We start from the raw sequence: 23,887 nt of genomic DNA, 5'->3' as shown, positions 1-23,887 counted from the left end.
ATCAGCTGTTGTTAGAATTTATTTAATATTCATTTCTAGTATCAGAAACACACTTTCCTTTACAGAAACACTGAATCAGCCATCGGTTTAGCGCAGTGGGTGAGCAGGCGACCATATGCCATACAGCCGTCCCGGGTTTGAGTCCGGCCTGCAGCTCCTTCTCTGCATCTGTCTGAAGAAACTAAAAAGCAGAAACCCTGACAGGATTCTGCCGTCTGCATGTCTGCACGCTGTGCAGCTGACGCCATGACGTGATCCAAACAGCTGTACAGAAGCAGAGTCAACCAACGGCGCTCACGTCTCAGTTAGCCTGTCTCACTGTGGTTATCATTTCCATACAATGAAAGCTCGTAACTGAGAGCTGAACAGGAAGTTGCTCACAGCTGTGGCCGATGTGTGTGCACAATGGAGTCATGATGTCTACAGATACAAGGTCGTTTATCAGTCTGAGGAGGGAAGTTTGAGATGAGGATCAGTTTGTAATGTGACACAGCAGAGTCGCCGTTTTCGCTGTTGTTACTTTTCACTTAAAAAAGCGCATTTTCCCACAAAGAACTGGAACCAGGGTCTTGAGATCAGTCCGCTGTGGCGTTGTCACGCATCCTTGTTGCTTTCATAATAATAATAATAATGGATACTTTATTGATCCCCATGGGGAAATTACTTGTTTTTCTCTGCATTTGACCCATTCACTCAGTGAAGCAGTGGGCAGCCCACTAAGCAGGCGCCCGGGGAGCAGTGTGTAGGGACGGTACCTTGCTCAGGGGTACCTCAGGGTAGCCGTTAAGTGGATTCGAACCGCCGACCTTCCGATCATGGGGCGACCACTTTACCTACTGAGCTATCCCTGCCCCTTTCAGGTGTGCGAGTCACGACAGGTGGCAGCCGTCTCCTGGTTTCAGCGTTTCCTGTGCAGATTTTATGGACGGCGTTCTTTAACCTGGAAGCTTAACCCTCCAGTCTTATTTTGAGACTGATAGCTCAGGACTGCTTTGCAGAAATTGTGACTCGACGATGAACTGATCAGAACCGCGTGATCAAACAGCAAAGTTGGCGTGACTAAAAAACAGTCAGAGCCCAAGAAACAAAACCAAAAACATCCCCCAAAACTACTTTACTGACCCTAACTGCAGTCACGAGCTCAAAAACAGAAGAGGAACTGGTGGCTGTATTTCACATTCAGTCATTTTGAAACTGTAGTGATTGTAAGACGTGACCAAAAGTCTAGCGAGCACACATTTCAGCAAACTTCCCTCTGGCTCTTTGACGTTTATCTTGGGTCCGTTTTCTCCGGAGGTCGTCCAAAGCTCCAACCTGGCCTCGGATGGCATTTAAGCTTTTTGTATGCCAAGATGAAAGCTGTTAATAACCCAACCGACCACAGACCACAGCAAACATGTGTATTTCCAGGCCACAAGCTCACTTCCTCTCGCTTGTCTCGCTCCTTTTGGTACACACACCAAAAAGCATCACTGCTTTAAGCTGCAGACACTCAGAGCTCCCCACAATCGGCTAACGGCACATTGAAACCATTCAATCACAGCACGCATGTGTGGAATACATTTGTGCACACAGATCAAAACGCTACTGTACTTTTGAAACGCTGTGTTTGTTCACGTCTGACTGAGAGGAAGGCGCTGTGAAAACTCGGCATCAAACCACATGAAGAAGTCACCGGGTTCCTGTACAAAAACCACTACTTTGACATTGTGTTTCAGTGTGTGTGAACGCTGGAGACCCAGACAGAAATGCTGCTGAGAACCAAACCAAATAGGCCAACAGATGCACGTCTCCTTCTCTGCACACGGCGGGACTCCACAAACGTTCTCACGCTGCTCTCACGTTGGAGGCGAACCCGAAGGAAGAGAAAGACTGCCAAGGATCGTCGTCTTGTAACATTTAGATGTAACCGTGACATGATCCACTGTGGAGAGCCCACAGCTGAGAATAAACCCGATCAGTGGACAGCACTGTGATTGGTCAGGTAACTCTGCGTCAGGATAAATGATGGTCCAGGGTCAGTAAAGACACGTTGGGTCGTCTGTACCGACCACAGTTAAATTACTTAACTCGTAAATATTTTTTTATAGTTTGGGAGCAAATTTGTGAAAACTTATGAAGCAACAGCGACGAGGTGGTGCTGCAGCTCAGCAAAGAGGCGGGAAAGTGAAAGATCAGACAAAAGATAAGGTGTTTATCAAGCTGACATCAAAACTTTCAGTAAGTCTGTTATCAAAGCATCGGATCGAGAAGAACAGGAGTGGTCTGAAACGCAGAGCCTGAAGATGGCAGGAGGCCGTCTTTCACGCGCAGGAAACTGATCTGAGAGCTGCTTTAGCGCTCTGGAGTGATCAGGTGACCCATCGACGGTGGCCTGAAAAGCCAGCTTTCTCATGATCACAGAATCTGCTTCCTCATTGTCATCTTTAGAAGCATCACGACATCATCGTGTCGACAAAGCGTTTTGGAATTTTGAGTCGTTTTATCAGAAACGGTGTGTAAACAAAGACGATCTCATTTTATGTGAACTTCCTCTTCCTCCTCTTTGTGGATATTAAACTGTAACAGCCGGGAAACGGCCACACTAGTTGGACCGTCTGAACCTCCAGGCGCTGCCTCAGTTCGATGTTTGAACAGATTATCACACATCCCACTTTCACTGCATGTGACCAGCGTGCAGTGCTGTTACTAAACACGGCCTGCTGCTTGGTGAGATGTTTGCTGACTGAAGCAACGTGTGGGGCCCCCACAGGTTGAGCAATTCACCCGAGCTCACTTTTATAATCACAGGATAATCTGCATGTCATCTTCATTCAGGAGGAAGATTAAGATGAGGTTTATGAAATGCTGAATGTCTGCTTTACTTCTGCAAAACAACCACATCGACGCATGTTAGCCACTTCTCTCTTCTGCCAGAAAACAATCCCTCACTGCTTTTAGCTGTTCAAAGTCTGCACCCCTTCAAAATAAAAGCTTCAGGAAATTGGGCACTGAATCAATCATGCGTCTGCTTCCATTAAATTACACCATGTTATCACGCCCGCCCTCCAACTCACCGATCACGGTGTCGTAGTCCACGATGTCGAAGTAGACCACGGCCACAGAGCTCCAGACTCCCAGCAGACCCAGGACCACAAACCAGGTGAACACGGAGTACTTTGGGCCTCCACCTGCATCTCCTCCGCCTCCTCCCTCTGTCCTCTTTCCATTTTTGCTCTCCACCGGCACCGTCTTCCCCTCTGCAGGTGTGAAAAGCTGATGTTAATACCAAAGCCAGTTTGAGTAACATTTATTTCTTCTTTGAACGTGTCAACTGAGGCACGATCGCGCCTGCTGCCAGATTTAGATCAGCAGTTAACGTGCTGATAGCAACAAACTCGGTGTCACCCACAGACAGACAAGATCACACAGCACAGAGCTTTGTTGTTGAAGAATGAAGTGAAATCTGAGCATCGGGGCCACGTCTTTATTTCAAACCGTCGCAGAGAGGACGACAGCGCGCAGGTTCAAATCTGCACCACTGAAAATAAAAATGTTCTCGTGCAATAAGTTTTGTGTATTTCACAAAATGTATGCAAACTTTCATCGTCACAGCACGAGCTGGAGAACAACGCTGGTGCTGATTGATCGCCAAACAAAATGCAATGACTGGAGCAGGCGTCAAACCTGACGGCAGCTTTATCGTGTGGACGTGTCCTGCACTCCTGAGGTTACGAGGCTCAAAAACACTGAAAACATTTATTTATGAAATTAAAACAGCAAACAGAGAAAAATATTTTTTTATTTACAAAACGACCAGAAAATAAGGAACATGCACACACATGTGCACCAGTATCTGTGCACCAGTCTTGCTCACCTGCACAGGTAATCAAGCATATTAATGTGTTATGACATCAGCAAACAGCAGCAGGCTGAAGCTGGGCGATCAGATTTAAGCCCTCTTTAGTGACTAAGGTTCAGACTCAGCGTCATGTTTCCAGCTGGTTTTCCTCAGGACAGATTTGGCACATTGTCGTACTATTTTAAGTGCTTTGGGAAAACAAGGAGACCGAGTGGGAGAGCGAGACAGGAAGTACAGGCGGAGAGCGCTATGACGTGATTAAACTGTAGGTCGGAGTGTCGGCTGAAGGAAAACTTCTGGTGAAAGTCTGAACGTCCAGGAAAAACAAAGAGGGAACAGAGAGAGGGGCAACATGGCTCCACAAAGGACAACCCGACCCAGGAATAGAGCGAGAGACACCGAGTCAATATGACCCCGACAGAGAGAGAGATGACAACAGCTGTTTCAGGACTGAACAGGCTGCAGATAAAGAACAGCTGTCTGCTTTTGCACTGCGTGAAAATGTCACTAAGAGCACTCCTGAAATAGCCCGAGGCTGCGTTCAACACGTGTGCGGTTAAAACACCTCAAGTGTCTCTAAAAGCACTAAAGACTGTAGAAAGCAGCACGTAATGACAGCAGTGATGGAAAAAGCATCACCTCGGTCCTGATGTGGCTGATAAACACCCGGCAGTGTTTGTGGGTCACAGCTAAGGTGCTGTGAGTTTCACCTGGTTCAGACACCAGGACGAAGAACTAGCTTTAGAGTTTAAAGAGCAAAGGTTACGGTTATCTAAGGCTGCGTCCACACTGAGGCTACGTCCGCACTGAGGCTGCGTCCACACTGAGGCTACGTCCACACTGAGGCTACGTCCGCACTGAGGCTACGTCCACACTAAGGCTACGTCCACACTGAGGTTACGTCCACACTGAGGCTACGTCCACACTGAGGCTACGTCCACACTGAGGTTACGTCCACACTGAGGCTACGTCCACACTGAGGTTACGTCCACACTGAGGCTACGTCCACACTGAGGCTACGTCCACACTGAGGCTACGTCCACACTGAGGCTACGTCCACACTGAGGTTACGTCCACACTGAGGCTACGTCCACACTGAGGCTACCTCCACACTGAGGCTACCTCCACACTGAGGCTACGTCCACACTGAGGTTACGTCCACACTGAGGCTACGAATACGCTTTGGTTTGAAAACGCATCTTTTTGGCCTCCCGTCCACACTGAGACGCCGTTTGCAGAAACCTTTGGAAACGTTCTCCAAAGCGGACACATTTGAAAACCCAGTTTTCGCATTGCGGTGTGGACAGCGAACCCCGAGCCTTTTCAAAAACGATGACACATTTTAGTCATGTGATGCAGTCATGTGACCAATGAAACTAAGATAGCGGAGGGCGTTATACAGCAGGTGTTTGACAGCCTTATTAAAGATTAATATCAGTCTGTAGATGCTCCAGAGAGCTTTTCCTCAAATTCTTTCATTCTCACTCGCTTTTGCAACTTTGTACTTTTGTGTTACTCGCAGCAACAACTCCACCTCATTGTGAGTCCGTTTAAATAACTCGGTGCTTTCCCTCGACATTCTGACGCGACGTTACAAAGAGCCGGAAACTAATAAACGGCAGACAGAAATGAAGCTTCTTGTGTTTCACGCATGTGCAGGACTGGACCGTAAGCGCTTCAGTTGTTTCAATGTGGACGCACAACTCTGTGAAAACGACTGAAAGCGCCAGTGTGGACGCGGAGCGCTTTCAGACATTTTCAAACGTATCCGGGCGAGTGTGGACGGAGCCAAAGTCATCGAAGCAGCCACGGCGCCCCCAGTGGGACACCCTGCTGCGGGTTTAAGTAAATGATTGCTGGTTCAATTCCAGCCGGAGACACAAACCCCCTTTGTGTAACCAAGCACTGCTACAGCACAGCAAACAGCAGCTTCCTGTATCCAAGTAAGGCATGGACATTTACTCACGACCCTCACACACCTCTCTCAGGGTGGGAACGTGGACTTTACAGCCGAGTAAACCCAGTAAATCGTCCTCATCACTGCTGACCTGATGTCCCACAAACCCGAGAAACTCAAGCAAACTTTGGTCACTTTGGGTTTCAAGTACTTTGTCTGAGTTACTGGGAATTTACACTTTGGATGGAAATTCAATCCACAGCTGCGCAGCGACCTCCCACCCTGCACCGTAACCTTCATCAAAGTGTAACTGAAAATCAGGGCGATGCAACAACTGCGATTGTACGATTCCTATAAAAACATTATCACTGTACCTGCTGGAAGCCTACAGAGAAACAGCGTTGCTCCGGTGAAAAGTCTGCTTAAACCTAAACCTGATGTTAAAAGATTTTGGATTAGACACAATGACGTGTAATCTGAATACCAACGCCAACAAACTGATGCTGAGACACATTCGCTTCACACCAAAATCACCACAAGCCTTCACAGCATCACCAGGGTTCATCTTGGCAGCTTTTATTGTGAAAAGCTGCCACAGGATGTAGCCGAGTTTGTGTTAAAAGCATGCTGCACACCATACGAGGTGAAACCACACGAAACTCTGACCTAAGAAGTGTTCCAAACCGGGCCAGTCCATGCCTGTCCTACCTGTCTCCTGGACAACAGGCTGCACTTCCTTCTGTGCACGTGTCACTTCCTCCTCCCGCTTCACGCCTCCTAAACGAGCCAAACCCGACCAGGTGAGAGCCAAACCTAAACTGAACCAAACCTCATGCATGCCTCAGTCCTACCTGTCTCCTGCAGCAGAGGCTGCGTTTCATCCTCTAACAGCGGCTCCACCTCCTCTTCAGTGTACATCACCTCCTCCACCTCCTCCTCGGCGTGGATCTCCTCTACATGAGCTGCACCAGGAGAGGAGGTGTAGGAGGTGCCGTAGTGGCGGTATCGCTCCATGGGTGGAAGCACCACACTAAACCAGCATCAAAAACATTAAAAACAGAAAGTGAAGCTCCTTCACGCACAAGATGAAACTGACCTGCAGGACAAAACCTGAAGACGTCACAGACCGAAGATTAACGCACCAAAACTATCGGAGTCTTCTCAAACAGGTGACGGCGTGCTTGAAGAAAACAAGCAGCTTTAAAAGTTCGAGGAGGAACTCAACGAAGTGACAGAAGGAGACAAAAACAATCCGAAAGAACAAAGACTCTAAACGAACGATCGTCAAAAAGCTTCAGCGACTCTCAGCGTCTCCGAGCAAAGACAAAGAGTGAAGGAGCTCCTCCTCCTCTTCCTCCCAGCAGCACAGGGATTGTGATGGGCTGCTGAACCTGATCCACACTATTATTAGAGCTGACAAACCCTGCGACGCTGGCTGAGAGATGCCAGAGAGGACAGAATAGCCCCTGCATAACCTTGACACCGGCATTTCTGGACTCTCTCAGCTGTTGCGGCGTTTCAGAAATAATCAGCAGGTAGTACGGCCACGCCAGAAAAACCAAGGTGCTGTACTGGTCCTGAACCACAGCAGGGAACCAATGATTGTTGGGGCTCTGAGTGAAGTGGGTGTTAATGGTGGATAACACCCCCATAAGTGTGGCAGTTTTGCAAGCAGAGCGCGTTTTCCCCCTGAATACAAATATTTTTGGATGACCTGTTTTAAAGACGAGATCCGAGAACACAAACGGCAGTTCAAGCGCTCGCGATGGTTCAAACACAAGAGTAACGACGGTATCAGCAGGTATGACCCACAGGTTCAGGCTCCGGACGACCAGAGGTCAGAGGTCAATGTACGGTCCGACTCAGGCTGACAACGTTTACTCTCGAGGTCTTTATGCACCAAACGCATAAAATGGGTCAAATAATTTCATGTGTTAAAGAGTAACCTCATTACAGCCAGTTCTGCTTTTATGTGATAAGAACCTTACGATCCATCACTCGTCACTGTGTGTGTGTGTGTGTGTTTATATCTGTGTGTGCGTGTCAGAGTTGTGTGTGCACACAGTCACGGATGTCAAACGGGTGTTATTCTTGCTCTCACCTGATCGAACAGATGTTTGCATGTGTTGTTACAAATGGAAAGCATGTGTGAGAGAAACGTGGAGGTAACACTGTTGAATGTTTAAAAGCTAAAATGTGACAGCAGCAGCAGTGAGCACTTTGTAACACCCAACATTTATCTTTGATGTGAAATTATATGTGTTTGTATTTCAGGCTTTTGGGGACCCTGTGTAAAGACCTCAGACTGTCTCAGGAATGTCAGTGAAAGCATGATTCATGTGTTTTTGCCCTTTAAATTAATTACAGATTGCAGTGAGGAATAACCCGGTTTATATCGGGCTTATACATGTGTAAATAATGAGCGGGGCCAGTAAACTCCCGCACAGATAACAGAGATAACATGAACCCCTCGCTGCTGCCTGGGAGAAAGTTAGCTGCCGTTAGCAGGCTGTTATTGATGGGGGCTAGGTTAGCTTAGCGTCGTTTCCACGGCCACTTTCATGTTACCGATGGGCAATGAAGCTATAATCACACAGAGCATGCCGGGATTTATCAGGGAGGTTAAACTGGGAGTCTGCTTTATTGTGATCATTTAGCAGCGCTAGCAGAGAAAGGGGCGAAACCAGTCCCGCTCTCTTGTATCGCGAGAACATCCAACCAGACTCCATTGAAAATTCTTCCAGTCGAATATGCATTTGTTTAGAGACGGCGCTACAAGTTATAAACATAAAATACGACATCTGCGGGAATATTTAAAAACCACTTCTCCACTCGGCTTCAGTAAAATACAGCAATTGTGATGCGTTTATTATAATTAGATATTTAACAGCATGTTAATGACGCTTCAGGACGCCAGGCAGTGCGCACTTTTCGCTGTTGGAACCACGGGAGATCTACCTCCGAAAGTAGGAGTCTACGTTATATTTTGTATCAGTGTATTAGCCGAATCGAAGAACTAATCTTATGGATTAAAAATATATTCTCGCTTTTGATGTACTACACGCGATCCTTTCCAAAGACTGAAAATAGCTATAAACTGCAGAATGTTAAACGGAAGTCTGAATTAGAGACACAGGCGGGAGAACCCAGTCAGATAAAGGGTACGTACCTTTTTTTGAGTGGTTTCTGGGATTCTTTCTCTGCGCCATTGCTTCGTAAAGTACCCGATGTTTGTTTCAGTCAAGCAGCGATGAGGTGACTCTCTAACCTGGCCGTGGTTGTCGCGGTGAAAGCTCCTGTTCGCTTTCTGCTCTCCGCTCTGTGAGATGGAGCGACGCGTTCACCAAAAATCACGTCCTCACTTGGATACCAGCAAAGCCAACGTCCATGGTAACCGTGATTGGCTTAGTAGTTCACAAATCAGAGCTGCCTAATGAGTGTGTGGGTGGGGCAACAGGCGGGTTCTTGTGTTTTCTCACCAATCAGATTCCTGCGCTGCTTCCCAGTGTCGTTCCTCCCTCTGGAGAGGAGCAAAAACGTGGCAGAAGAGGGAGAGGAGTTTTAAACATCGGGGCGGAGGGACACAGCTAATGGGGGTTTTAATAACCTTTATTGATAGCGTTGTTACGGTTTAAAGTTAACATTGAATAAAGCAGGTTTTAAATTAGATCATAAGAACGGAAACGCGATGAAGTAAATAAAATACTTTCATTGACTTTTAGGAAACAATTTCTTGTTGTTTGATTATTTATTTTATGGTCTATATAAATAGCCCACTCAGAGCTGAAGTAATGTTCTATTATTGATTTAGGGTTATAAATGAAACAAGTGGTGCAGACAAACTACGCTGAGGGAGCAGAAATGAAAAAACAAATGCACCAGAAGTCTCCACAAAACTCAGAAACCCACCACCTCTGCTGAGATGGCACAAAAACGTTTCTCCTGTTTGTGATGCTAAAACGCCTCACAGTCAGTCACCGGAAACTCTTAGTTCACCTCTTATTGCAAAATATAAACAGACCCAGTTAATAATACAACAATTGTTTTATTGAAGGTGGGGGAGCAAGCTGGCATGTAGTAAATGTGATTGTCCACTAGATGGAGACAAACACAGAAGAACACTGAGCCCTATCGCTGCAGCTGAGTAAAGAGAACCTTTATTTAACTTTTAATAGTACACTAATAGTTCTGCCTATCATAAACAGGTGCAGCTCTACAGTGCATCAATTCCAGCCTAAAGTCTGGCCATGCTCCCCAAGAATGAATGATTTCTGTCCTGCAGTGGGGAAAAAAGAAAGAAATAAGTGGTGCAGTGGTCACATCAGTCCATCCGTGTCCCTATGTGGCTTCTCTACACGAACCCGGGCTTCCTCCCACAGTTCTGAGACATCCATGAGGATGAATGTTTGTCTGTCTTACAAGTGTCAGACATGCAGCAGAACTTATGAGCCGATGCACACATAAACACTGGTTAAAGGCTTGTTTTGTTCAACCACTATTCTTCAGCTGGACACATCGAAACAGAGTTTGAAGATGTTCAGAAGATAAATTTGGAGGACAATGAAATTCTTTCCTCAGTATCAAAGAAGCCAGACTTCTGTTGTTGTACCATCAGGCTTTTTCCACATCCTAGAAGAAAACTCTGCAAGAAAACATCCTCCTAACTGCAGCTGTTCAAAGGCTGCTGGCTCATATCAATCAGTCAATCAGGAGTCAGTTGTGGCCAGTGACATCTACGACGCTGTTGCATGCTGGGGCAGCAGGTTGAGGGTCGCAGATGCCAACAGACTAAATAAACTGATCCACAAGGCCAGTAATGTTGTGGCGATGGAGCTGGACTCTGTTAGGGTGGTGTCTGAGAGGTGGATGTTGTCCAAGATTAAGACAATACTGGGCAATACCTCCCACCCACTCCATGACGTACTGGGTAGCCACAGGAGCACGTTCAGTGGGAGACCGAGATGACCCAAAAGCACCACTGACCAACACAGGAAATCATTCCTGCCTGTGGCCGTCTCCCTGTACAACTCCTCCATCTAACACACTGTAAACACTGCAATAGTTACACCCTTTTTTTGCACACCCTCTTTCTACTCAGTAATATTGCTGCCAGTATTCTTGATATGTATTTATAACCACCTCTGTCAATCCCATTATGGAGTGATTTGTGTATATATTGTGCTATTTCTTAAATCTGTAACATATTATATGGTTAAATAGTCTAGCCTGTTTTTCTTACTGTTACTGTACTGGAGCAACTGTAACTCACATCATTTTCCTTAAAGTATGCTGATTCTGAAATTGCAAACAAAATATTTTACAAACTTCAAAGAAAAATAATTTAATTAATTAATTATACTTTAATTAATTAGCTACTTAATTACTTCCATTTTTAATTAGTTAATGACATGTGTTTAATTAATTGTTAAATGATGTAATAATTTGACTTATTTTGGCAAGTGAGGCCCTCCATAGCTCACGGAGGCTCGTTTATTGCTTCGCACTCCAGACCAGCAGGTGGCGATGATGCGGATCGGAGGTGGTGGAACAACGGAAGTACTGTCAGACAAGAAGAAGAAGCAGCTGCAGAAAAAGAAGGATAAAAATTGAAGATCCGCTTCAGCGCAACCGTCCAGCCTACCCAAGACTTCCAGCCCGGGTTTGTGGCCTGAGCTCGTCCGGAGGAAACCACCGCGTTTGCGCCTGAGGTTAGCCCGCTATGTCCCGGACGCTCATTAGGCGCGTGCGCAGATGGTTTGAATGAATTCCCCTCTGCTGCAGCATCATGTAGAACATCTGTAAAATAAGAAGGAAGTAAAACTTTAAAGTACAATGTTTGCATATTAACAAGTACATCCAAAGTTTACTTCAGTAAGGTACTTGAGTAAATCATATTGCATCACATTGTAGTGCAGAGAACAGTTTTGTGTGGATCTGATATTTGCCATTTCATTGCCTTTAACCTTTTTTTCAAATTTCACCTGCAAAGAGACGGTTTTACCTGCTTTTATGGAGAAACTTCCTCATGTGTGCGCAGTAGATTCTTCTTCAGGTGATTTTTATAAAGCAGCTCACATCCCCAGGTTGATTCAATTCAATTCAAAATGTGTTTGTATAGCACATTTAAAAGGAACAGAGTTAACCAAAGTGCTTCACAACAGGTTAAGAACAAGAAAAAACAATAGAGAAACAAATACAGATAAATGACAATAAATTAACATTAAAAACACCAAACAGGCCTGATGGTACTCAAACTGAACTTGAATTAAAAGCAAAGTAAAAAGTGAGTTTTAAGACGTGATTTAAAAGACTGAATCTGGCTGGACGATCTGGGTGCTCTTTTGGGGTCGTACATGTTGAGGAGTTCGTTTAAATAACTGGGTGCCATATTATTTAAAACTTTAAAATTAAGTAAAAGAATCTTAAAATCAATATGATACTTTACAGGGAGCCAGTGTAAGTTTGCTAAAACTGGAGTGATGTGTTCATACATTCTAAGACCTGTTAAAAGACGTGCAGCAGCATAACTGCAAGCTATGGAGAGTGTTGGAGACCCAAACAGAGGGAACTGCAGTGATGAAGGCATGAATAAGTGTTTGTAGGTCTCCTGGGGGAAGATCAGGCTTAGCTTTGGCAATTTCACATAACTGATAAAAACTTGTTGTCACATCTGTGGACACTTGCTTCTCTAATTTAAAGGAGATATCTAAAACCACTCCTTACAGTGAGAGAAAGATGAGAAGCTAGAGGACCGAGGGTATCGGCTAACTTGTTCAAAGAGGCGTGAGTTCCAAAAACCGACACTTCAGTTTTATTTTCATTTAGTGTAAGAAAACTCTGTGTTGACCAGTCTTTAACATCATGTTAAAGGCTGCACTGGGACTGAGACGTCCAGTTTCAAGGGGAAGTAAATTTTGATTTCATCAGCATAACAGTGAAAGGGAATGTTGTATTTCCTAAAAATAGATCCCAAAGGCAGGAGTCAAACCTAAAAGGACTAAAACACAGAGCAACCCGAGTCGACGGTTAAAAGAAGACCATTAAAAGCGCAGTCACAGTACCAGTGATGGGAATAACGGCGTTGACTGTCTAGCACCACACCTGGAGCTCAGGGGGCAAAAGAATCACATGAGTGCTGCTGTTTGACTGAGGAAGGATAAAGGAGTCGTGGTCAATCACATGACCACTTACAGACAAAGCAACAAGGTGACATATACCAGTTTATAAACTGTGTTGATGGGCCAGTAAAACCAGAGTCATGATAAACGCGTGTTTGTTCCTCAATAGTTTCACCTGAGATGAAGGAGTGCGTTTCTACTCACGCGTGTTCAGAGTCAGTGACGAACACGTTCTTTATCATCTACAGACTTTTATGTCATGTTTACGTTTAGGATTGAATCCTGAATCTACGAGATAAAGGGTGGAGTCGAAATCTGAAAACACAGACGGAGGCTGATGTGATGGTGGGATGAAGACGATCTGAGGAAGAGGAGTTCGATCCTCCTTCAGCCGCTGCAGAGGAACAATGGGCTCTTCAAAGAAGGTGAGGAGTGCACCTCGGTGTCAGTGATGTGCTCTGACACAAAACTGTTGATGATAGATTTTGATGGAGCGCAGCTCCCTGTTTCATCATAAACAGTGTGTGTGTCTGTGCGACGTGATGGCTACAAATAACAGCTAAATCCAAATTTGCACACGTTACACATTTCTTTGTCTGCTTACAGATACAAAGCAAAAACCTCTGTGCTTAGCTTCCCTGACTGTGTGTGAGTTTCAACTTGTGAGTAAATTTACAAATTTTACAATCCAATCAGAGAGCAGATGAGTTTGGCTGTCGGAGGGGTGTTTTACTGAGCTTCAGGTCCTTCATCACAACGAAGGACAACAGTCTGTGCGTGTCTGAGTTCGGTGATTAGTGTGTCACAGGTTTATGTGCTTGCACAGAGACCTCCAGAGCCTTTTCAACAGCTCTGTGGACCTCAGGGGGAAGGAAGTGTTGTGGAAAGGACACTCTTCACTAGCCGGGATAGTTACAAAGCTTTCTTTCATTATGAATGAGTTGTTTCCTATTGAACATTTGAACATAATACAACAGAAACTGTTGTAGAGGATATAACGTCAGAGATATACGTGTTTTGAAATGACAAGGAGCAGGTGCATCTAGTACACGTAGAGCTGCTGCAAAAATATGACCCCAAGTGAGTGCAGTGACACCACATCTGTTGTGAATGGGCCTTTATGCTGCGCACTGTGACTCACAGCAATGGTCCCTGGTCAGTCCTGACCACTGACATACCACAACTTTATCCTTTCAACAGCTACAGTTAAGGGACCTAGCTTGTATGACCCCTACGGGATATTTATATAGAGATCCTCCAGCCTCAAACTGCATTACCCTTCCAGGACCCGAGGCTCAGTAAAGCACCCCTCCGACAGCCAAACCCAAAGATTGAGTAAAACTTTGCACTTGTAAGTAGGGCTGGGCGATATGGCCTAAAATTCATAAGGTGATATAATTTGAAGCATGTGCGGTAACGATATATATCACGATATATTCTTTTCTTCTGTGTAACGTATTTTCCACACTAAAAATCTTTTAATTTTCTCAAAAATCGAGAGTGTGCCTTATGTATGAATTCTGGTTGTGCTTACTGACCTCGAACCGATTTCTGCGTGCAGAAATCTGTTAAAAAATGTTTTAGTACAACTTTGGTAAGCCGCACAGCTTGATGGATTGTCAGAGCATTATGGCTGCCGTAGTGAAAAGCTTCGCGGAGTAATCTGGGTCCAAAACTCCGTCAACTTCAGGTCCCAAAGTCAAACGAATACTAAGAGTTAAAAACGGTCTAAATTCTTTCATCTTTAATTAAATCATCAGCGTTGCTGCTTTATCGGGTGTAACAATTAAGTTTTACATCGATGCATCCATGAAAACAGAATTTATTCAATTTAACAGAGACAGAAGTTAACAGGAAGTTAGCTCGCTAGTTTACACCTAAACATGACATGTTCTAAGAGATTTTTGAAACTAATTCAAACGTACAGCTCTGCTATCACTTCCAACATAAATGAAGACAGAAACTAAACAGCAGTGGCCTTTGAGGGGTCACTGAAGTTTGACTACCTGATATATAATTTTGTGCTACGTGATTGCTAGCTAACAGCTATGTTAGCATAACATTAGCACAGTGAAGCTGGAGGATGAACGCCAACTTCTCTTCCACTCGATAAAAGTGCTTCATCTCTTTGCTATGACTGTCGCCTGGCATAATTTGCAGATGATAATGGTTGTATTATCATACAGTGACATATGACAGCAGCCGCTGCGATGCTTTAGACCAAAACAGGCGCAGCTTGATGACATCATCAACACGCGCTATCGCGATAGAGCGATATAGTCAAAATCTCTATCGTTGGCCAAATTTATATTGTTTCTATCGTATATCGTTTCTATCGCCCACCCCTACTTGTAAGTTGAAACTCACACACAGCCAGGAAACCTGAGCGCAGAGTTTTACACGTAGTTTTTTGCTGTAACCAGGCCTTAACAAAAAAAATTGTAACTCGTGTAAATATTTTTTACAAACACACAAATTCTCATCTGCAGATGCACAAACATAAAATGTTCAGATATTTTGGTTTACATGGTTACAAAACTCAGTTCACAACTACATATTTGATTTACAAGTAGAGCAGGGCGATATGACCAAAGATATTTATCACGATATACATTTGAAAATTTGCGATAACGATATAACTGACACTAGACAAAATACTTTACAACTCAACTTTATTAGTGCAAAAAAACAAACAAACCCATCTATGTATTTTCACTTAAACAAGCAGCTGTTTTATGTGAATTAAAGTTATATAAAAATGTAACGGTGCAAATTCCTCGCTGACAGTTTAACCAAAAGGCGTTTCCAGTGGAAACTGGCCGACATATCCTCAGCATAACCATGTATAATATCCACAAAACTTAAAAAGAGCTTATACACACACAATACAGTAGCATTATGTTGAAGCACAGTACGTATCACTCCGCGAGGCTCCGCCTACGATAGCCGTAATGCTCCGACAATCCATCAAGCGGTGCGGCTTCGTAGCTCAGCAAAGTCGTACTAAAACATTTTTTGACAGATTTTTGAGGGCCGTGCACATAAAATCGGTTCGGTAATAATGACGGCCCGCTTGTTCTACCAAAAATAGTGCTTTGGTGTGTATCTGACGGATGAAAGCCAAACCAGTTCCACACCACTGAAGTTGCACCATTTTTACAAACCAATTGTGGTTCATCTGTTTCATTTAACGATCCGGTTTCGCTCTTCTCATTCTCCGTTGCCACCATGCTTTTTCCGCAATGTGTGTATGAAAACAAAGGCACTGCGCATCTGCGTTTTACCCATATTCTATTGCGATATTTCATTTTCTTATCATTGCCCAACATTATAATGGTATCATCATGAACTGTATGATGTGGCCCAGCCCTAATCACACAAAATGTCACAAAGATGGGTCTCACCTTTTTCTCATGAGAGAACAATGTGGTTTAAGGTTGACTATGAATACTTTGCACTCACTGTCTCTACTCCTCAATCAATCAATCAGAACTTTATTCGCCACATGCAAGTTGCCCTGCAGTGAAATGCCCCCCCCCCCCCCCCCCCCCCCCGACCTTACATACACAACACAGACATCACATGGGGAGACAGATCAGAGATCAGTAGTATTACGGAAAAACACAGAAATGTACAATACAATGAGAAAGTCCAAGAGTGATAAAAGAGACCTCTGCTCATGCTGGGCTCCTATGGGAGGACAGCATGAGAACAGAAAACAAACAAACAAAAAATAAATCTGCATCTGTTTGTTGTTCCAGAAATGTAAAAGACAAAGCAAAGTGAGAACTCAGCGATCTCAGGATGATAAGGCTTCCCCAGCAACAAACAAAGACAAATCACACCCCTGCGAAGAATGTGGAAAGGCTTTTCCCACTGCAAAACGGCTCAGAAACCACCAACGCATCCACTCTGGAGTGAAACCCTTCAACTGTGAGCACTGTGAAAAGGCTTTTATCACAGCAGCAGCTCTAAGAATTCACACACGTATTCACACTGGAGAAAAACCCTTCAGCTGTGACCAGTGTCAAAAGACTTTTCGTCACACATCTGCCCTCACGGTACACAAGCGCACCCACACTGGAGAAAAACCATATCCCTGTGATCAATGTGAGAAAGCTTTCCCAGTTTTATGTGCTTTAAAAGAACACCAGAACACCCACACTGGAAGGAGACCGTACTCCTGTGGCCAGTGTGGAAAGTCATTTAATCATATAGCAGCCTTGAAAAGACACCTGCGCATCCACACTGGAGAGAAGCCGTACACCTGTGAGGAGTGTGGCAAGTCCTTCAGTATACTCAACTACCTGAAGGTACATAAGAGAGCTCACACTGGAGAAAAAAGGTTCTGGTGTGATGAGTGTGGGAAAGGATTCACAAAACAAAATAGTCTCAGAGAACACCAGAACAGCCATGCTGGGAAAAAACAACATTCCTGTGACCAGTGTGGAAAAGCTTTCTGTTGGGCAGCCAGCCTCAAAACACATAAGAAAATACATGAAAATGTGAAACAGTACCTGTGTGAGATATGTGGAAAAGCTTTCCTCTTGAAAGGAAATCTAAAGAAACACAGTAAACTTCATACAAGGGAGAAGCGTTACTCTTGTGACCAGTGCGAGGAAGCTTTCACTTCATCAGCTGAGCTCAGAAGGCACCAGCGAGTCCACTTTGGTGATAAAGTATACCGCTGTGATAAGTGTGAGAAAGGATTCACACAGTCCGGCAACCTCAAAATTCATCTACGCACTCACACTGGAGAAAAACCATACAAGTGTACCCAGTGTGAAAGAGCTTATGCCAAAAAACGTAGCTTAGCAGTGCACCTAGTTGCCCACTCTGGAGTGAAACTACATTCCTGTGATGAATGTGGGAAGGAGTTTGCTCATTTGGCATACCTGAAGAGGCATGAGCTCGTTCACAGTGGAGTGAAGGCACACAGCTGTGAGCTGTGTGGAAAGGCTTTTGTCAGCAAGAGTAACTTAAAAAATCATCAACACAGGCATACTGGAGTGAAACCATACAAGTGTGATAAGTGTGGGAAAGCTTTTTCCTCCAAGCAAGTCTTAACTCTCCATCAGCATACCCACTCTGGACTCAAGCCATATCGCTGTGACCTTTGTGGAAAAAACTTCAGCCAGAAAGTGACCCTGAAAAGACACAGACGAATGCACACGGGAGAGGATCTGTACTGCTGTGAAGTATGTGGTAGATGTTTTCCTTTGTATTCTGGACTAGAAGCCCACAAAGTTACACACACAGGGGAGAAACCGCATCGCTGTGAACAGTGTGGGAAGGCTTACAGCCATTATCGCAGCCTTATAATCCACAAACGAGACCACACTGGGGAGAGACCAGTCAAATGTGACCAGTGTGGTATGCGTTTTAAAAGTTCCAGCTCTCTGTGGCACCATCGACAGATTCACAAAGGAAAGAAACCAATTAAGTGCCATCACTGTCAGGTATTTGGAATGGATTTCAAGAAATGTTTTCTGAAATCTTTTTTTTTCATATCATATTGTTTTAAGTATTTTAGACATTAGACAGTAAGTGCGGAGTCAGTGTGTTAGATGTGAGAAGTAAATACCTCAGATCTCAGACTGTAACTGATTATGCAGCTTTTTGTTAGCTCATTATTCACTGTAATTTATAAACCCAAGATTGTTTTCCTTATAACCTTTGGTAATTGTTTCAGAAATGGAGCAGCACATATGGCTCAAATCCTCGACGCTGTCAGCATTGTGGCAATAAACCATACCGCTGCGTCCAGTGTGGAAACACTTTCAGCCAGCTGTTAACCTTAAGAAGACACCAGAACATGCACACTGGACACAAACTGAACTATTGCAAAGAATGTGGGAAAGGCTTCCCAACACTGGGTCTATTAAAATGCCACAAAATTGTCCACAGTGGGGTTAAAGGTCATGTCTGTGATGTCTGTGAGTCATCATTCACCAACGCAGGTAATCTCCGAAGACACAAACGAATTCACACAGGGGAGAAACCATTCAAGTGTCGACATTGTGAGAAAAGTTTCACATCCTCAGGTCATCGCACGCTTCATGAACGTGGGCACACTGGAGAAAGACCATACTCCTGTGACGAGTGTGGGAAAAGCTTCAGACATTCAAGATCTTACCGCATACATCATCTCATCCACACCAAAGAGATAATAATTCCTTGTGAAGTTTGTGGAAAGATATTCAACTCCCTGTCTTCATTTGAGTACCACGAACGTACCCACACTGGGGAGAAACCTTTTAAGTGCAAACACTGTGACAAATCCTTTATTTCAGCATCTATGCGCGCACGACATGCACATGTTCACGACAAAGAGCAACAGTATGACTGTGACCAGTGCGACAAGAGTTTCAGGACTCACAATTCCTACACCATTCACAAGCGCAGCCACATTGCAAATAAGCAGTTTTATTGTTACCAGTGCCCAAAAATATTTGCTTCATCGCGAGGTCTGTGGAAACATCAGGTCAAACATGCTGAGCAGAAATCATTTCCTTCACTGGATAAAAGGAAGTGCCTCGAAGCATCTAGCCAGACTTATGGTCTCAGACTTAAAACCCTCGAGATCAGGCTGCACAGAATAGATATAGATTCCTGAGATTTCAGTTAGTGTCACGTTTTGTGTACTGTCTTAACTTTCAGTACCTTTAAAGTTCGGTAGCAGTACAACAAAGTGGTACATTAGATTATCCATTGTTTGATGACCTTATTGGTCTGTTGTGCAGTGGTGCTAGTTTCTCTATAGGCCCTGAGAAAACCAGTAAAAATGTAGAGTAAAAAAGTGGTTTAGAGATTGAAATGATAAAAAGAAATATTGTTAAACACTTAAGCCCCACACCCCCGGTACCGGGGGCAAAAAGGAGGAGATCACGTTTAATCGGTTATAACGCGGGTTGAGAAATATAAGTCCAGACATGTGTGGTATCCACAGAAACCTCAGAATCTCAGCTAAAATGTCATAAAAACCATTTCTACAACCACCAAACACACCAAAAACAAGCCGTGATTAAACGAGCAGTTACGTAAATGCGCAGAAGTCCGCTAAACAAACAAAACCGAACCAGAAATTCTTCAGACTTCGTGTAACCAGCTAGAGATAGGCTGGTTAGCTTCCAGGGCTATCACTGACTCCACACACCAAGTTTCACCACGATCAGACCAAAATTCACTGAATGAGCCGTAAAAGAAGACCACAAAAACACACAGCAGCGCAATTGCGCTAAGACAAAAATTGGCTTACCGTCCCGATTTCCTCCGTTATTGTAGCTGGTAGCCATGTGAACAGTAGTTACCATACCTACCTAGCCGCATCAGAGCAATTTTCCGTCAACAACCTCCATTTTAGACCCACCTACAGACACGTGACTGAACAGACGCCACATGCTGTAAATTTGGGCCCACGTGGGTTTTGGCATCACAACGTCTGATTGGTTGAAGTGGCGTGAACGTGGCATCGTTACTGTGAATCTATTGGCTCAAACGATTAAAAAGAGGTGTCAATCACGCAAATTCACCAAAAGAAACCGAAGTTACAGCCCCTCAGAGTTTAAAGGGCCAGAGGCCAATCAAACGCTCCAGGCGCGCTGCAGAAAAGGGCCATTGCCATGTAAATGTGTGGTTAATTCTTCAAAAAAAATTTTTTTTTTTTTTTAAAAAGCATTTTTAGGCCTGTTAATAAAATTTGTTAATTTCTGCTCTTTAAAACCTAAAAAAATCAACTGGCATGGTGTCCAATTGTGTGCCAAAATTGGACATTTTTGTACAATGTCTGGATATTCATGTCTTGACAGGGCTGTAATTTTTCACTGTTTCACTCTAGAAACATGAATCTTTGCACAGATGATGTTTATATGTTGGTTACTGAATTTCTGGAACCAAATGTGATCTGAGGCATATTTTTCAAATGCTAAAAATTTAAAAAATATAATTAGGCGAGGATAAAATCTACTTACTTTTTCTGTGTTCCAGTCTCAGTAACTTTGACACAGTAATATCTGCTTCAATATTTACACCTCTGATGAAATTTCCCAAGTGTTAGCTTTATTTTGATACCAAGATTGTAAGGACAGAGTTTGTAATTGCCGAGAAATAATATAATAATTAAATTTGGGCATTACATTTTCGAGCAGGAAGCTCAGAAACCCCCTTGGGGCTTAAGAGGTTAAATAAGCAAATTAAATTACCTCCAGGACTGTAAGGGGACTTAAGCCTAAATGAAAGAAACACTTGGGCCTTTGTTAATGTTTCATGTTCCATTAGCTCAGTCAGTGAAAGTTTAGACAGAATGTTTTGGTTTGGTTAGATTCACACAAGTTCTTATTAGATAAAACTGTTCAAACTGGAAACAGTCTGAAAAAATTTACCAGTGCTAGAATTTTTCAAACCAGCAACTGCCAGTCAGTGGAAATGGAGTATTTGCATATGTTTAATACACTTCCTCTGGGTGGTTGTAAAAGTTTTAGTTGCATACTTTTAATTTAGTTTTAGTTTACCTTTATGTTCTTTGTCAACACTTCCTTTGGATTTTAGCAACATTTGAACATTGCTAAGGGTGATGCAAGCGTGAGTCTCCATAATAATTATTGCCTCAGACAACAGCATTGTGGTTTAGCTGTCAGAAATTGTATTATTTGTGAACCTTTCTTGTTTTGCTACTCAGAATTTGTAAAGAAGATAAGACTTAACCTTTTGTAGGGGACTGAAAAAAAATGAAAAGTATTATTATTATTTTACTTCTCTGACTTTTTCTCTCAAGATTTTTGTTTAATAAGTGTGGTTCGTCATCTCGTAAGGCTGTTGAGGAAATTTACTCACCATTTGAATAAAGTTCTGAATGAAAAAAAATACTGGTTTGTCAAGTTGTGAAAATTCCACTTAATTATTATTAAGTAGATCAGAAACAGCTTGTGGCTGGATTATTCCTAAATCTTCAAAAAGCATTTAAGAAAAAATCAACCATGAAATCGTAATTAATAATCACTATTAAACAATATGGGATGGATTATTTACATCTAATTTTACAATCAGATGTAAATAATTTTACATCTGATTGTAAAAGTATTTAAGGGACAGGAAACAATTTGAAAGTTGGGAGAATATTCCTCATCATGCTTGTGGTGTTCCTGGAGGTTCTGTACTTGATCCATAAGGATTCAGTATTTATTTAGTTATTTGTAAAGTATCTGATTCACAAATATTTGTTTTTTCTGGGCGATAAGGATCATCCTGTTTGGGAATTGTCCAACTAAAGTGCAGACTCACGTAGATGCTGTGGAAATTGAAAGAGTTCAGCATAGGTTCCTTGGTATAGATGGATATAATAGATGATAACAAAAATAGATGATAAAATAAGATGGAAATCTCATATAAAACATACATAACACAGTTCCAAGAAACATTTCAATATTGAGTAAAGCAAAACACATTCTGCTTTCACTTTATATGAATTATTGTGCAGAGGTTTGGGCCAGTACTTAGAAATGCTCACTATCATCATTGTCCATATAACAAATAATAAGGGCCATAAGGATCATACTGGTTACAGAGATCCATAAATATGTTTACCTCCTGGCGCACGATGTAAACATGTAAAGAAAGGATTTATGATTGGATACGATGTAAACAGGAAGAAAAGGGTGATGATTATTGGTACAAAAAGAAAAAAGATGGGGGGTTACACAGGCTCATGCTTCTCCACATTATTTATTAGGATTATTCTGTTTTGCTTTTTTTCTGTTGTGGTTAATTGTGTTTTTTCTTTTCTTTGATGTTCTTGTATTATTTCAACATGTTCAAAATAAAGCCACACAAACAAACAAATAAGCAGTAGATTTATAGTTTTATGTATTACAATATTTAATTTAATCTTTCTTTTTTTCCACATCTAGCCACCTATTTATCTTCTACCACTTATCAAGGTCATGGGGGATGCAGTCTCTGCAGGGATGCCCAGGCCCAACTCCTGCTGGAAGAACACCAAGGAGCTCTTTTCAGTGCAGCAGCATGACTTTATTTTGGGTTAACATGAAAAGTGATCACATCTGCTGGGTCAAAAATGTGCAACAGCAGTGTTAATATTTAGTTACATGTCCCTTAGCCATTTTCACTTCAATTAGGCACTTTTGGTAGCCATCCACAAGCTTCTGGTTGAATCTTGGACCACTCCTCTTGACAGAATTGGTGCAGTTCAGTTAAATTTGATGGCTTTCTGACATCAAATTTAACTGCCCTGGGGCGCCTCTGTCAGTGCTCCCCAGGGCAGCTGTGGCTACAATGCAGCTTACCATCACCAGTGTGTGAATGGCTGGATGACTGAATGTAGTGTAAAGCGCTTTGGGGTCCTTGGGGACTAAGTAAAGCGCTATACTAATACAGGCCATTTACCATTTTACCATTACCATGGACTTGTTTCTTCAGCATTGTCCATGTTTTCAATGGGGTTTAAGTCAGGACTTTGGGAAGGCCATTCGAAAACCCTTATTCTAGCCTGACTTAGCCATTCCTTTACCACTTTTGATGTGTGTTTGGGATCATTATCCTGTTGGAACACGCAACTGTGCCCAAGACCCAACCTTCGAGGTGATGATTTTAGGTTATGTTGAAGAATTTGAAGGTAATCCTCCTCCTTCATTATCCCATTTACTCTCTGTAAAGCACCAGTTCCATTGGCAGCAAAACAGCCCCACAGCATAATACTCCCACCACCATGCTTGATTGTAGGCATGGTGTTCTTGGGGTTAAAGGCCTCACTTTTTCTCCTCCAAACATATCGCTGGACATTGTGGCCAAAAAGCTCGATTTTTGTTTCGTCTGACCACAGAACTTTCCTCCAGAAGGTCTTATCTTTGTCCACGTGATCAGCAGCAAACTTCAGTCGAGCCTTAAGGTGCCGCTTTTGGAGCGAGGGCTTCCTTCTTGCACGGCAGCCTCTCAGTCCATGGAGATGCAAAACACGTATAACTGTGGACAATAACACCTGTGTTCCAGCAGCTTCTAATTCTTGGCAGATCTGCC

General features: G+C 43.3%; 2 protein-coding genes across 12 annotated transcripts in view; one reads left to right on the top strand and one right to left on the bottom strand.

Annotated features, from left to right (window-relative positions):
• unm_hu7910 (un-named hu7910) overlaps positions 1-9,129 on the bottom strand; it is a 45,639-nt gene extending 36,510 nt beyond the window's left edge. For 5 of the 11 annotated variants that reach the window (XM_076888561.1, XM_024803604.2, XM_076888564.1 and 2 more), the window contains exons 1-4: positions 6,881-7,070; positions 6,590-6,768; positions 6,447-6,515; positions 3,057-3,239 (exon numbers count right to left, since the gene is read on the bottom strand). In XM_076888561.1, the coding sequence (XP_076744676.1) occupies positions 3,057-3,239; positions 6,447-6,515; positions 6,590-6,752 (415 nt within the window). In that variant the 5' untranslated portion in view covers positions 6,753-6,768; positions 6,881-7,070. Of the gene's footprint in view, positions 1-3,056; positions 3,240-6,446; positions 6,516-6,589; positions 6,769-6,880; positions 7,095-8,907 lie in introns of those variants that run through there. The other 6 variants (XM_024803599.2, XM_024803601.2, XM_076888559.1 and 3 more) reach the window with 3 other exon arrangements.
• A 2,142-nt stretch (positions 9,130-11,271) lies between these two features.
• LOC101472324 (uncharacterized) lies at positions 11,272-22,665 on the top strand. The gene is made up of 4 exons (XM_004572867.5): positions 11,272-11,446; positions 13,130-13,281; positions 16,618-18,315; positions 18,549-22,665. Exons 2-4 carry the CDS (start codon positions 13,264-13,266, stop codon positions 19,470-19,472), a joined length of 2,640 nt encoding a protein of 879 aa, XP_004572924.1. The 5' UTR covers positions 11,272-11,446; positions 13,130-13,263; the 3' UTR covers positions 19,473-22,665.
• The last annotated feature ends 1,222 nt before the right edge of the window (positions 22,666-23,887 follow it).

This window comes from Maylandia zebra, linkage group LG9, assembly GCF_041146795.1.
Source record: "Maylandia zebra isolate NMK-2024a linkage group LG9, Mzebra_GT3a, whole genome shotgun sequence".
In the NCBI taxonomy this organism is placed as follows: Eukaryota; Metazoa; Chordata; class Actinopteri; order Cichliformes; family Cichlidae; genus Maylandia; species Maylandia zebra.
The sequence above is the reverse complement of the archived record's forward strand: the minus strand, read 5'-3'. Positions and strand labels throughout refer to the sequence as shown.